We start from the raw sequence: 16,081 nt of genomic DNA on the forward strand, positions 1-16,081 counted from the left end.
AACGAAGAAGGATGAGAGGTGACTTGATAGAGGGGTACAAGATGATGAGAGGCATAGATAGAGTGGATAGTCAGAGACTTTTTCCCAGAGTGGAAAGGGCTATCACCAGGGGGCATAATTTTAAGGTGATTGGAGGAAGGTTTTGGGGAGATGTCAGAGGTAGGTTCTTTACACAGAGAGTGGTGGGTTCGTGGAATGTGCTGCCAACGGTGGTAGTAGAAGCAGATACATTAGGGGCATTTAAGCGACTCTTGGATAGGTACATGGATGATAGTAGAATGAAGGGTAGGTAGTTACTTAGATCTTAGAGTAGGTTAAAGGTTCGGCACAACATCGTGGGCCGAAGGGGCTGTACTGTGCTGTACTGTTCTATGTTCTATGATCAGGTCATACAGTCTGAGCCAGCATATAAGGTTAAAGGCACCTAACATGCCTAAAGTTAAAGTTATGTTCCAAGGCAAATTTTACTCACATGTACATTCGCAGATATTGGCATAACATGTCACTCTTTGATCCTGATATCCTTTGTAGCCACTCATTAAACAGTTCCCTGGATGATGGTCTTCTTGGCATAGTTTGTAAATGGAAATAAACATAAATGAATTATACAAAGTCTTTGCTGAAATATTAATGATTCTATGACCAGAAATCTTGGGGGCGGGGGGTCGAATAAATAAATACCTGTAAAATTTGAAAACAAAATATTTTTTATTATTAATGGAGTTGTATAAATTACATTGGCAAGGCAAGTAGTCAAATCTTTGTGAAACTTAGGTACATTTTCACAATATTCATTATTTAAAAAAACACTAAGTTAAATCCTGCTAAACAGTCAACTCTATGGGCAAAAATATTGAGCCATAATTTGCTGTCAAAATAACAATGAGGCTAATGGCACTCACCTTCATTTCTGTACAAATGCTCTAGCAACTTCAGGCAAGGGCAGATGTGCAGTTAAATGTGGATAGCCAAAAGTTGCTGTCTGAGATATGCCACTCTGCCGTTAATTTTGTGAAAATAGCACCTTACTGTCTGTCTCATTATTGAAGTGGGGAGATAGTAGCGTAGTGGCAATGTCACTGGACAAGTAATCCAGAGACTCAGGCTAATGCCCTGGGGACACGCATTCAAATCCCACCACCGCAGCTGATTGCGAAATTAACTGCTCAATGATTGAGAAGGAAGTGTATATTAAAGTGGGTAAATTCCATGTAAAATCAGGTCAGAAAGAGAAACAAAGTGAGGGAAAGAAGGATCGGATTGAGAGAAAAAAAAGTCAGAAAGGACAAGTTTTTTTTTAAAAAGTAAAATTTTTTAAATCTCCAATAATAATTGAAACCTGAAGGAATGAGATGCCATGATTGTAATAGTCAATTTTCCATGAAAATGAGGCTAACTGGTAGAAATTAACATTTATCACATCATTAAAAGTGTACTTAGAGTGAAATAGACACAACAACTTTGTGGTGAGTTTAATTTGTATCTACGACACAAATATAGCAACTTCATGCCATTCAAAGCATTTTTAAAATTCTTTCATGGGATGTGGATGCTGCTGGCAAGGCCAGCATTTGTTGCCCATCCCGAATTGTCCATAAAAAGTCTGGAAATGAAAGCTAGTCTTTAGTAATGGTGCCATGAAACTATCGATTGTTGTAAAAACCCATCTGATTCAATAATGCCCTTTTGGGAAGGAAATCTGCCATCCTTACCTGGTCTGGCCTACATGTGATTCTAGACCCACAGCAATGTGGCTGACTCTTAAGTGGCCTCTGAAATGGTCCAGCAAGCCACTCTGTTGTCTTGGGCAATTAGGGATGGGCAACAAATGCTGGCCTTGCCAGCAACATCCACATCCCATGAAAGAATTAAAAAAATTATCACTTCCCATTTTTAGCAACTTGCCACACAAAAAAATTTAAAAAACCTAAATGGGCAAGGGCATGTTAGATGCCCCGCCACGGAAAATTATGGCCCAATAGACTGATTAACTAACTTTGCGACCAGAATAGCCATAAATGCAACGAGACCTTTTGCAGGAGCAATTTGCTCACACCCGTGGGAAAACATCAATCCAGAGCCTGGGAAAGTGGCCTGCTCCAACCTAATACACTTGTGAGTGGGGACCTTTGGCTTCCTGGGCCAAAACTCACCTTAACCTGGCCTGCACTTTGATAAAAGGGTGCATATTTGGGTTGGGAATTCTAGCAAACAAGTGTAAATCAAAATTATGCAGTAAAATTCATTGTTTGGATTATCTAAAGCATTTATTCCTGATTCACTGCACCAAAATCCCACTGGACTCACAATGACTTTTATCCTACAGAGTGACTTAGTTCTTAATTGCTTTTGTGCTTTGCACTAGTACTGCATCTGATCATTTCAAATATTACCTTTTGTGCTCATCCTCAGTCATGTTGCTGAAAAGGAAATCCTTGACTACACATGTGTTGTCCAGCCATTCTATCAAACCAAGTCTGAAGAAAAAAAAACAATTACTATTCATGAAATGCTATAAAAATTATTTACTGTTTATAATATTTTCTGCTATATAACATCAACATTATCAACTATACCAGATAACCTTTTAGGGTTGTAAAAATCTTGGATTGATTAAAAAGGAAATCTAGTTAATATACATTTATACTATTTCAGAAATGCAAAAGCACTGGAAACAACACACTAGGGGAAGTCTTTGTTCACCATTTTTAAGGAAATCATAAATGTGGTCTTTATACTTGTGTTTATGATTTGCTATAAACAACAAATAAAGGAAGTGTTTCCCTATAGGTAAACGAGGATTATGCAAGTAGTGGAATGCCCAGCTCCGATCCAAGCTTTTGCATATTTAAGTCCCAGTGCTGTTGCCTGCAACTGGAACTTGCTGGATGAGTATTTTTAATGGTTGTTCTTTGGATCACTGGACCAAACTGGGATGAAGCAAGAGGAGAAACTGCCACGTCAATCTCATTCCACTTGAATTGCAGCACTTTCCATTCTGTCACATTGTAAATTGCTCCAGCTGCCTGAATGAAGGAGAATTGGTGATGAAAGGTTTGTGGAAAGGGGTGAAAACAAGTAAAATGCAAAGCAAACTCTTTGGTGATTTAGCTGCTAAGCTGTCCTGTTGAAATTACTGTAAAAATTATCTGAAGGTAACATTGCATTCTGTATAGTATTGTGTTCACAACTGATACAATATTTGTGAGTACATTTCAAGAAAGCAGATGAAAGATGCATTATCTCAAAGCATTTTGTTTTTAACCTGTATTTCTTTCAAAAAATATTTTTGCAAGAGATAAGGGAATATTTAAGTAAAAACAAGCATCACTTTACTGAAGGGTTGAATTAAAATGAGATTTAAACCATTGCCACAGAAGAAGGAAACCAACCTTCTTCAAAATATTTATAAATTCAAGTCAGGAAATAAAACTTGTTTAACTATGACGATTTCCACAGCTAGAGGGATTGTACAAGTTGCAAAACTGTTCTGCAGAAAAGGGTCATCCTGACTGATCTGATGTTATCGGTTTTCCTGATGGTAGGTGTGGGGTCAGTTCAACAGAAATTTTATTTCAATTATTCAGAGCAGATGCAAGGCATCGTTAGAATGACTGTCAATTACCAAGAATAACCATTTTTTGATTTAATCTAATTGCTATACCTAGATGTCATAGGAATGACTTGATAAGTCTTCAACTGCAAGCTTCTTTGACTGCAAGCTGCATCCCGAGAAAGGATAATGTTCATGATGTCAAACAGTTGCTCGATTCGCTGATCTTGTCGTAAATCTTCACCACCCTTCACGAGGAAAGGATATTCCTTTTCATCGTTGCCACGAATTATCAGGCGCTTTGGTTTCCTTATAGAGGTCATAACTTTGATCTGGATAAAAACAGTCAGTAATTAAAATACATACATGTTATTACCACTGCAGTGAAAGTGAGTTTGCACGAGCAGAATGTGTTACTGAATCTGGTACATTGCCAAACGTACTAAAGGCAGCGCCAAACATTTTACATTTAGATTATCTCAGAATAATTTTTAAATTAAGTATCAGCTGTATATTGCAAGTGAACCCTTTTCACCAGAGTCTCGATCTTTTTTTTAATAAATTGTTAATCCTAATATGAAAAAATTATGTTTCATGTTTCTAATTAAAAATAATTCTTGAACACTTTTCAGCTCAGTACAACTGAATGACTATACACAAGTCACAAAAAAGCTTACTAACATAGTAGTGCACCAGTATGCATCATCTCACTTCCACCATCAGTTTGCTATTTCTTTTGCACAAGACACACATTTAAGTGCGACGCTCAGATAAAATGACAACACAAAGATAAAATGTATGTGTAGTCTGAATCTAGTCAAAATTATACAACCAGATACAGCACAAAGTGTAGCTTCCTTCCAGGATTGCAGTAATATTTCTACATGTACTGGGTCTGTAAATGGCATAAAATTGCAACTTTCAGAGTTGTTGCTGTTGTCCTTCACTCGAAACGAGGATGACATCTGCCAAGCTTCATGATTTGTTTGTCCTCAAGTGATCCAGCAGGTCAGTCCTGGAAGCACAAGTCTTTGGGCAGAGAGGACAAGAGCTGGCCTGTGGACTTTCACGGCAGTGGTAATAACATTAATAATAATTGTACACACAATTGACGGAAAAATACTGAGAAGAATACACAATTGACGGAAAAATACTGAGAAGTGTAGAGGAAGTGAGGGACCTTGGAGTGAATGTCCACAGATCCTTGAAGGTAGCAGGACAGGTTAATAAGGTGATTACGGCACATGGAATCCTTTCCTTTATTAGTCGAGGTATAGAATACAAGAACAGGGAAGTTATGCTGGAACTGTATAACCTACTGGTTAGGCGACAACCTGAGTACTGTGTGCAGTTCTGGTCATCTCATTACAGAAAGGATGCAACTGAACTAGAGAGAGTACAGAGGAGATTTACGAGGATGTTGCCAGGACTGGAAAAATGCAGCTATGAGGAAAGATTGGATAGGCTGGGGTTGTTCTCCTCGGAACAGAGAAGGCTGAGGGGAGATCTGATTGAAATGTACAAAATTTTGAGGGACCTGGATAAGAGTGGAGGTGAAGGGTCTATTCACCCAAGCAGAGAGGTCAGTGATGAGGGGGCATAGATTTAAATTGATTGGTAGAAAAATTACAGGGAAGATGAGGAAAAACTTTTTCACCCAGAGAGTGGTGATGGTCTGGAACTCACTGCCTGAAAGGGTAGTTGGGGCAGAGACCCTCAACTCATTCAAAAGATGCCTGGATGTGCACCTCAAGTGTCTTAAGCTGCAGGGCTACGGACCAAATGCTGGAAGGTGGGATTAGAATAGCTGGATCATTTTTCGGCCAGCACAGACACAATGGGCCAAGTGGCCTCTTTCTGTGCCTTAAACCTTCTATGATTCTCAAGCCAGGGTTTGGTTCTCTCTCTTTCTGCTTTCGTCGCTTCTCCACAGCAGAGTTTATGAGGTCGGTTTCTGATTGTGTTGTGGCTTGTTGGATGAGGCAGTGCCACATGGTATGGTTTGTGTAATTTCCTCTCACGCAGCGTTGTCAATTTTTCCTCTTTGCAACGAGGCCTTCAGAGTGTCCTTAAAACATTGTCTCTGTCCTTCTTTAGATCGGGTGCCATCCCTAAGTTGTGAGGAGAGGATCTGTTTCGGAAGCCGTTTATTTGGCACGCGAATGCAGTGTCCAGACCAAGAAAGCTAATTTTGCATAATCATGGTGTGATGCCAGAGGAATTGGCTTCAGTGAGGATGCTGGAGTTTGTGCGCCTGCCTTCCCACATGACTTTGAGTACACTGTTGATGGAAATTGTCTGCGCTTGGAGTTGCTTTTGGTAGGTGACCCAAGTCTCACTGCCATATAGAAGGGTGGTGACAACAACAATGTAGACTAAAGCCTCTGTCCTCTTTTGAAGATCTCTATGGTTGAAGACCCAATGTGTAACTTTTGAAAGACTCTACTGGCACAGCTGATTCTGTGCTGGATCTCCACTTTGACAGTGAACTTTTGAGAAAAGCAGTTCCCAAGATATGAGAAGTGTTCAACGACTTTTAAAGTCTCCCCATCAATATCAATAGCTGGAGTTGTAGGTGCTTGTCCGGGGAAGAGATGGGGAGGATTTTGGTCTTGCTGATGTTGAGTGAGAGACCAACCCTTCTGTATGCAGAGTTGGAGAGGTTAAGGATGGTCTGAATGTCACTTGCAGTGTGGGCCACAACTGCACAGTTGTCAGCATACTGTAAGCTGTGGATATGCTGGAGGGTCACCTTACTCTTGGCTCTCAGCCTGTTGAGGTTGAAAAACTTCCCATTGAGTCTAAACACTACATTACAAACAAGCAGGTGAATGTATCCATGTTCTGTTCATAGTATATTTATATAATTTTGTAATTCAAGAAGAAAATGCTATAAAATAAAACTTTGGAAAATAAAAGCAGAGTATCCACTGTCAAAGAGCTGATTTGCACTTATTCTCTCTTTATCTGGTCTGGTTGATGAGGCTGTTGACAATTTGTGACAAAAAACAGTTCCACCCATAACATTGGCTCAACTGTTTGCACAGATGCTGCCTGATGTTTCCAAAATTTTCTGTTTTTGTTTCAGAGTTCCAGCAGTTGCAGTTTTTTGCTTGAAACAGTTTGCACTAATTTAAAAATCTTTACTGAGATAGGATCACATTTTTCTAGTGATACCACTGCATGCATTACAAATTCCTCAAAATACAAATGACTAATTTAATCAAAATTTGCTCACAGGCAATTAGAAATTTAAATGGTTCCTACCCTTTCATCGAACCCCGTGATTTGTGCATGGTATTCTGGCATTGGTTTGGATTTACCATCATACTGTCCTAGAAAGGAAAAAATATCTGTTATAGATGGCTGATCTATTTGAGTGTCTTGACCTAAATGAAAATAAAAAGACTTTTTGGATATTATTTATTTACGCATTCAATTTCCAATTCCCCTTCCCTCCTTTTTTGTCTTTCACCCTAGCATTAGGTACCACACCAGAGCTGACAGGATTGGTAAGCACTCTTCTGCTAGGCCATAGGCAAGTCATTGCTTACATCAATGCTTATTAGAAGACCAGCTTACCAGATAATACTCCCTTATCTGTTGGAAAGTGTGTAACACCCACTTGTTTCTTTCCTCTAATGTCACTCCTCTACCAAGCCACCAGTTGGAAATGTCACAAGATATTACATTGATTGTGAATGCACTGCACGATCTTTGCAATGGGTATCTGAGGTGGTCTCATCAACAACAATGTTCCAAGGTCAGTGGAACACCTTTGTTTTAAATTTTATTTCTACTACTTAATCTCCCTGCTTCCATTTCTTTCAGAATGCACAGAAATCTTTACTATCACTAGACTAGTAACCCAGAGCCGGCGGCTAATGCTCTGGGGACATGGGTTCGAATCCCACCACGGCATATGGTGGAATTTGAATTCAATTAATAAATCTGGAATTTTAAAAAGAGCTAGTCGAGTGGTGATCATAAAACCATCGTCAATCGGTGTAAAAACCCAAAATAAAAAGAAATGCTGGAGATACTCAGCAGGCCTAGCAGCATCTGGAGAGAGAAGCAGAGTTAAAGTTTCAGGAAATGCTAACTCTGCTTCTCTCTCCACAGATGCTGCCAGACATGCTGAGTATTTCCAACATTTCTTGTTTTTATTTCAGATTTCCAGCATCTGCAAGACTTTGCTTTTATTGTTGTAAAAACCCATATGGTTCACTAATGTCCTTCAGGGAAGGAAATCTGCCATCCTTACCTGGTCTGGCCTACATGTGACGCCAGACCCACAGAAATGTGGTTAACTCTTAACTGCCCTCTGAAATGGCTAAGCAAGCCGGTCAGTTGCATCAAGCTGCTACAAAGTCTATGAAAAGGAATGAAACCAGACGGATGACCAGCATCGACCTAGGCACCAGAAACGACAATGGCAAACCCAGCCCTGTCGACCCTGCAAAGTTCTCCTTACTAACATCTGGGGGCTTGTGCCAAAATTGGGAGAGCTATCCCATGAGTCAAGCAGCAGCTTGACACAGTCACACTCATGGAATCACACCTTACAGACAATGTCCCAGACATCACCATCACCATTCCTGGATATGTCCTGTCCCATCGGCAGGACAGACCCACCAGAGGTAGCGGCACAGTGGTATCTAGTCAGGAGGAAGTTGCCCTGGGAGTCCTCAACATTGAGTCCACACTCCATGAAGTCTCATGGCATCAGGTCAAACATGGGCAAGGAAACCTCCTGCTGATTACCACATACCGTCCCCCTTCGGCTGATGAATCAGTACTCCTCCATGTTGAACACCAATTGGAAGAAGCACAGAGGTAGAAAGGGCACAAAATGAACTCTGGGTGGGGAACTTCAATGTCCATCACCGAGAGTGGCTCAGTAGCACCACTACTGACCCAGTTGACTGAGTCCCAAAGAAAATAGCTGCTAGACTGGATCTGCAGCAGGTGGTGAGGGAACCAAGAGGGAAAAACCAACTTGACCTCATTCTCACCAATCTACATGTCACAGATGCATCTGTCCATGACAGTATTTGTAGGGGTGGCCACCACACAGTCCTTGTGGAGACAAAGTCTCATTTTCACATGGAGGGAACCCACCATCGTGTTGTGCGGCACTACCACCGTGCTAAGTGGGATAGATTTCAAACAGATCTAGCAACTCAAAATTGGGCATCCAGGAGGCGCTGTGGGCCATCAGCAGCAGCAAAATTGTGTTCAACCACAATCTGCGACCTCACGGCCCAGCATATCCCTCACTCTACCATTACCATCAATCCAGGGAACCAGCCCTAGCTCAATGAAGAGTGTAGGAGGGCATGCCAGGAGCAGCACCAGGCATACCTAAAAATGAGGTGTCAGCCTGGTAAAGCTACAACACAGGACTACTTGCATGCTAAACAGCAGAAGCAGCATGCAATAGATAGGGCTAAGCGATCCCACAACCAACGGATCAGATCTAAGCTCTGTAGTCTTACCACATCCAATCGTGAATGGTGGTGGACAATTAAACAACTTGGCAGGAGGAGGAGGCTCCACAAACATCCCCATCCTCAATGATGGGGGAGCCCAACACATCAGTGCAAAAGACAAGGCTGAAGCAATCGCAACAATCTTCAGTCAGAAATGTCGAGTGGATCATCCATCTCAGCCTCCTCCTGAGGACCCCAGCATCACAGATGCCAGTCTTCAGCCAATCCAATTCACTCCGCGTGATATCAAGAAATGGCTGAAGGCACTGGATACTGCAAAGGTTATGGGCCCTGACAATATTCCGGCAATAGTACTGAAGTCTTGTGCTCCAGAAATAGCCATGCCCCTAACTAAGCTGTTCCAGTACAGCTACAACACTGGCATCTACCCAGCAATGTGGAAAATTGCCCAGTTATGGCCTGTACACACAAAGCAGGACAAATCCAACCCAGCCAATTATAGCCCCATCAGTCCACTCCCGATCCTCAGCAAAGTGATGGAAGGTGTTGTCAACAGTGCTATCAAGTGGCACTTGCTCAGCAATAACCTGCTCAGTGACACTCAGTTTGGGTTCCACCAGGGTCACTCAGCTCCTGATCTCATTACAGCCTTGGTCCAAACATGGACAAAAGAGTGAACTCCAGAGGTGAGGTGAGAGTGACTGTCCTTGACATTTAAGGCAGCATTTTACAAAGTATGGCATCAAGGACCCCCAGAGAAACTGGAGTCAATAGGAACCAGGGGGAAAAATCTCCACTGGTTGGAGTCATACCTAGCGCAAAGGAAAATGGTTGTGGTTGCTGGAGGTCAACCATCTCAGTCCCAGGACATCACTGCAGGAGTGCCTCAGGATAGTGTCCTAGGCCCAACCATCTTCAGCCGCTTCATCAATGACCTTCCCTTCATCACAAGGTCAGAAGTGAGGATGTTCACTGATGATTGCACAATGTTCAGCACCATTCGTGACTCCTCAGATATTGAAGCAGCCTGTGTTCAGATGCAGCAAGACCTGGACAACATCCAAATGAACTGATAAGTGGCAAGTAACATTCGTGCCACACAAGTGCCAGGCAATGACCATCTCAAACCATCTCCCCTTGACATTCAATGGCATTACCATCGCTGAATCCCCCACTAACAACATCCTGGGGGGTCACCATTGACCTGAAACTGAACTGGACCAGCCACATAAATGCTGTGGCAACAACAGCAAGTCAGAGGCTGGGAATTCTGTGGCAAGTAACTCACCTCCTGTCTCCCTAATACCTGTCCACAATCTACAAGGCACAAGTCAGGAGTGTAACGGAATACTCTCTACTTGCCTGGATGGGTGCAGCTCCAACAACACTCAAGAAGCTCAACACCATCCAGGACAAAGCAGCCCGCTTGATTGGCACACCATCCACCATCTTCAACATTCACTCCCTCCATCATGAATGCACAGTGGCAGCAGTGTGTGCCATCTACAAGACTCACTGCAGCAACTCACCAAGACTCCTTCAACAGCACCTTCCAAACCCACAACCTCTACGACCTAGGAGGACAAGGGCAGGAGATGCATGGAAATACCACCACCTGCAAGTTCCCCTCCAAGCCACACACCATCCTGACTTGGAACCACATCGCTGTTCCTCCTCTGTTGTTGGGTAAAAATCCTGGAACTCCCTTCCTAACAGCACCGTTGGTGGACCTATACCCCAAAGACTGCAGTGGTTCAAGAAGGCAGCTCACCACCACCTTCTCAAGGGCAATTAGGGATGGGCAATAAATGCTGGTCTCGCCCACATCCCCCGAATGAATTAAAAATGTAATGTTTACTAAGAGAAGTCAACAGTGTGAAACTGGATTTACACCTGCCCAGAATCATAAAAAGTGCTCCTCCTTAGAATTAAGGGACAATATTTCTTATAAGTGTCAAATTATTTGAGTAATGTTGAAGAGAACTATAGCTTTTCATCTTTAAAGATTACAAACTTGGCAGGCTCTGTCTATCGAGCAAATGTCCAACAGGATGTGAATTTTTGCACACCCTAGCCAATATTACAAAAGCTTCTTTCAGCAAAGTTAAAATTATCAAGGAAAAAGCAAAGTTACAAAACAATAAAAAGAATAGTGTGTGAGGTTTACAGGGTGTAACTTGCCAGGAATTTCTAACTCATTCCTTAGATATTCAGGCTTGAATTCACTCATCCATGGCGAGTACTCTTTCAGGTTCCCAGGTGGCTCCTGCTGTTTCTTGCTTATGCTTTCCTGGATTTTCTTTGTTGCTTCATCAAATGCATTTAAGCTCATGTTCAGTAGTTTTGAGCCTCCTTTTCCAAAATATTGATCAAAAGCAATTTTGAACATCTGAAGTTTTAAAAGTATGATTATCGTAAGATAGTGAATTTAGTGCACACAACTGTGAAACTGATTAACTAAATCTGTGCATCCAGAACATATTCAAATAAATAAAGACAAACAGACAATTCTAAAAGTATAGTTACCTTTAAATCTGAAATTATTGCATTAAAATCAAAAATTAAAACTAATTTATAAGTGCATGTAAAGTTGAAATTGAGTCATGCAAACCAGAGGGGTACAAGGTTGGTCTCTCACGTGTGCTGAATTAACAGATAAAGGATGCCACAATAAGCCTGATCACTCTGGGATGGAGAGAGGAGAAACAAGGTTTGCAGAAGCTTCTGCTCCTGATTACTACCTAACAAACCCTATTAAACATTGGCACATGGGGGCTTTGGGTGAGGGTAGGACTGGACTCAGCTGCGATGCCCCCACAGTCAAATCGATGGATGACATTCAGTCTAGGCCCACCCATGAAGAATTCCCACTTGCGGTGCCGTGAATGGCTGGTCCCAATGGAACCATAGCACATAAGACTTAACAGCTTCAGAAGAGGTGAGGGGAAGAGTGAAAATTGGCAAAGTAGGGAGAGAAAGAGAAATAAAATATATAATGATAAATACTAGAAAGCAACAGATTAAGGTGATGAGAAATTATATTATTCATGACCAACCAACGGTAAAGGACAGTAGGAAATGTAGTTCGAGATGAAACGCTGAGATCCACTTAGAACCTTTTGAACATGAATCTTGCTGGATACAATCTACCTTCTCAGTATTATCAACATTTTAAATAAACTTTTTTTTATCCATATTAATACTTTTAATGCTATTTGCTGGATGGATGGAGCAGGGAACCTTTCCCTCCCTTCCTATGTACAGGCATCTAACTTATTTAGACAGATAATTATAAATGTTGCTTCAGTATTTGGGCACGAAGTCTGACAGCAACTGTTAGCCAATGTGTTGAGGCCCAAAATCAGATTCAGGGAATAAAATAATAATGAATTATTTCAAATGCTTTCTGAATTTGAAATGTACTCACTTGGCACTCATGTGCAGTACAACAATGTTTCTTTCATGATCATAGCACGAGTGGGTCTAAGAATTTTACTCTCAAATCGCAGAGCATCTTATAAGCAACACAAAAATGGTATAAAATATTAAATTAAGAATATAAGAACTAGGAGCAGGAGTAGGCAATTCAGCCCCTCGAGCCTGCTCCGCCATTTAATACGATCATGGCTGATCTCATCTCAGCCTCAACTCCACTTTCCTGCCCATTCTCCATAACCCTTCAACCCATTACTAATTAAAAATCTGTCTATCTCCTCCTTAAATTTACTCAATGTCCCGGCATCCACTGCACTCTGGGGTAGTGAATTCCACAGACTCACGACCCTTTGAGAGAAGTAATTTCTCCTCATCTCTGTTTTAAATCTGCTGCCCCTTATCCTAAAACTATGACCTCTCGTTCTATATCGCCCCACCAGAGGAAACATCCTCTCTACGTGTACATTGTCACTCCCCTTAATCATGTTATATACCTCAATTAGATCTCCTCTCATTCTTCTAAACTCTAGAAAATATTATGCAATACTCCAGGTGCAGTCTCACTAATGCCTTGTACAGTTTTCAGCAACACTTCCCTACTTTCATACTCTATCCCTTTAGCAATAAATGCCAAAATTCCATTTGCCTTCCTTATTACCTGCTGCACCTGCATACTAGTTTTCTGCAATTCATGCACAAGGACACCTAGATCCCTCTGCACCAAAGCGCTCTGAAGTTTCTCTCCATTTAGATAATAATTTGATTTTCTATTCTTCCGACTTTAAATTACTGAAATAAAATGAATTGGGTCCCAAGAAGGAATTCTTGAATTAAACTTGAGATGCTTAATTTAGGCCACATCCATTTATGAAGTCAGTCTCTCAATCCTAAAATTTAGTACGCTTTCATTTCTGTTTAAAATTAAGTAATGCTTTTAAGCTGGTTTAATACATACCTTTCAGAGGCTAAAACCCTTTCCTCAATCAGATCCAATCCCAGATGTGAAAGAATAGCTTCCAAGACTGATCTTTTGGACATAAAATAAACTGATTAACTTTCACCAACCTGAACATATCTTTTTCTGAATCTTCCAATACCTGGAGCTTGCAAAGATGCTAAATTTGAGTACATCTCATCATACATTTTCAGAAGAGTTTTATCCTTCACTGTCTTCTCCAGTTGATTCTTGAAATCGCTAACCCAGTCCTGTGAAAAATCAAAGATTTGTTTTGTTATTTATTTGTACAGCTTGAATTATTCTTAAGAAGTGTCTGAATTCCAAATATTACCTTGAAGAGCAAGTCTGGATTACTCAGCTGTTCTAAGGAATGAATGAAATTTTCAACCACTCCCCCTTTATCCAGCTTAGTTTTTAACCTGGAGAAAAAAACATAATATTCATGACAGTACAGACTAGATTCCATAAATCAACATGAAGGACACCTGATGAAAACTCACATTTACACAGAAATTCTTATATCATCAAACATTAGCATTCCACACAAAGGGTTGGGGGTGGGGTGGGGGGAGGGGGGGGCTTGAGAGATCAGGAAGAAAATGGCTGAAAGTGTGTCCAGTGAACATGTAGTGGACGGAGTGAGGAACAAGCATCAGCCAGAGGAGGGTACATGCAGGGACCTGAAGATGAGGTAGGATGGGGCAATAGGAGTTTTGATAAAAAGATATGTTCAGGTTGGTGAAAGTCAATCAGTTTATTTTATGTCCAAAAGATCAGTCTTGGAAGCTACTCTTTCACATCTGGGATTGGATCTGATTGAGGAAATGGTTTTGACCTCTGAAAGGTATGAATTAAACCAGCTTAAATAGCATTACTTAATTTTAAACAGAAATGAAAGAGTACTAAACTTGCATTCAATCTGTTGAGCCATGGGGAAAGAGTGTAGTTTGGGATGGGGGGTGGGGGGCGGGTGGGGTAGGCAAGCGATGGAAGTGTAGGACTGTGTGTGGCTGAGAATGTGGATTTATCGTACTCAATGAGATGTAATTTCTGCAGGACAGCATTACAGAAGTTGAGTTTCAAGTTGTTCCTTTCAGCTCATTTGTTCAACTTGGGGGATCAGCTATGCTGCCCTCCTCTGCAAGCCTGGACCACTTCTATGACACAGATGATCCCTTGTGTTTAGCAACCAAAAATGTGCTCAATACTTCTGAGAGATCCAACCAAAGCACATAAATTTAAATTTGTGAAAAATAAATTCAAAACTTTACAGAGAGCAGTGGTGGGTGAACGGATGTTTTTCTGACTTGGGAGAAGTATATATTGAGGTTCGCCAGGGGTCCTGATGAGACCAATGCTTTTATCTATAAATGATCTGGACAGGGAGTAGAATTTAGAGGTTGGAAATCATACAAAACTTGGCAACATGGTAAATGACAAACGGATGGTAACATAGAGCATCTAGTGAAATGGACAGACACATGGAAGATGCAATTTAATGGAGATAAATGTGAAACGTTGCAATTTGGGAGAAACAACATGGAAATGTAGTCTAATCTAAATGGTACCACTTTGAGCAGGATGCAAGAGCATGGGGGTGCATATTCACAAATCTTTGAAGCTGGTAGGACAAGTTGACAGGGTGGTTAGGAAAGCATGTGGAATTCTTGGCTTTGTAAGTAAGAGCACTGAATACAAAAATAAGGAGGTCATGCTAAACATTTATAATTCTCTGGTTAGGCCTCAGCCAGAGTATTTCTGAGCACCACACTTGAGGAAGTGTGGAGAAGATACAGAGGAAGTTTACCAGGATAACACCAGGGATGAGGGACTTCAGTTATGTGGAAAGGTTAGAGAAACTGGAATTGTTCTTCAGGCAGAGAAGGTTAAGGGGAGACCTAATGGAGACATTTAGAAGCATGAGGGGTTTTTATAAAACAAGTAGGGAAAAAGTGCTTCCTCTGGCAAATGGCTCAGTAGCCAGAGGTCATAGCTTTAAAATAATTGTCAGAAGAACGAGAAGGGAAATGACAAGAAATTTCTTCACGGGGCTAAGATCTGAATGCATTACCTGAAACTGTGGTGGAATCAGATTCCATAGGAACTTTCAAAAGGCAAATGGACATGTACTTGAAGAGGACCAACTTGCAGGGTTATGGGGAAAAAGCTAGGGCATGGACTAAATTGGCCAATACAGGCATGACAGGCAGAATGACCTCCTTCTGTGCTTTAAGATCCTATGCTTATATTCGCAACAACTTCTTTATTCAAAGGATAATAAGTGTTTGGAACAATCTCAGAAAGGTAGCGAAGTCAGATGTAAATATGCATTCAAAATGCATTAAAAACTAGTCTGGGAGGAGAGATAGAAAAAGTCTATAGCTCCCTCTAATACTCTATTAATTGTCTTTTCTTACGTTCATAAGTAAACTTCCTTCTCGCCTCTCTTAGGTGGCAGTATGATATCATAGCCATTACAGAAACATGGCTTAAAGAGGGACAGGAATGGCAGCTCAACGTTGCTGATTACAGGGTTTTCAAACGAGATAGGGAGGGGGATAAAAAGGGAGGAGGGGTGGCAATTTTGGTTAGAGAAGCAATTACAGCTGTGAGAAGGGATGATATTTTAGAAGGATAAACAATTGAGGCCATATGGATTGAGCTTAGGAAGAAAAAAAGAGG

General features: G+C 41.1%; 1 protein-coding gene across 4 annotated transcripts in view; it reads right to left on the reverse strand.

Moving 5' to 3' along the window:
- prkdc (protein kinase, DNA-activated, catalytic subunit) overlaps positions 1–16,081 on the reverse strand; it is a 283,563-nt gene that overhangs the window by 23,670 nt on the left and 243,812 nt on the right. For 2 of the 4 annotated variants that reach the window (XM_068031803.1, XM_068031801.1), the window contains exons 75-81: positions 13,731–13,818; positions 13,507–13,647; positions 11,188–11,395; positions 6,821–6,888; positions 3,665–3,885; positions 2,394–2,477; positions 473–562 (exon numbers count right to left, since the gene is read on the reverse strand). In XM_068031803.1, the coding sequence (XP_067887904.1) occupies positions 473–562; positions 2,394–2,477; positions 3,665–3,885; positions 6,821–6,888; positions 11,188–11,395; positions 13,507–13,647; positions 13,731–13,818 (900 nt within the window). Of the gene's footprint in view, positions 1–472; positions 566–2,393; positions 2,478–3,664; positions 3,886–6,820; positions 6,889–11,187; positions 11,396–13,506; positions 13,648–13,730; positions 13,819–16,081 lie in introns of all 4 variants that reach the window. The other 2 variants (XM_068031802.1, XM_068031800.1) reach the window with 1 other exon arrangement.

Source organism: Heterodontus francisci, chromosome 5 (assembly GCF_036365525.1).
Source record: "Heterodontus francisci isolate sHetFra1 chromosome 5, sHetFra1.hap1, whole genome shotgun sequence".
NCBI classification, from domain to species: domain Eukaryota; kingdom Metazoa; phylum Chordata; class Chondrichthyes; order Heterodontiformes; family Heterodontidae; genus Heterodontus; species Heterodontus francisci.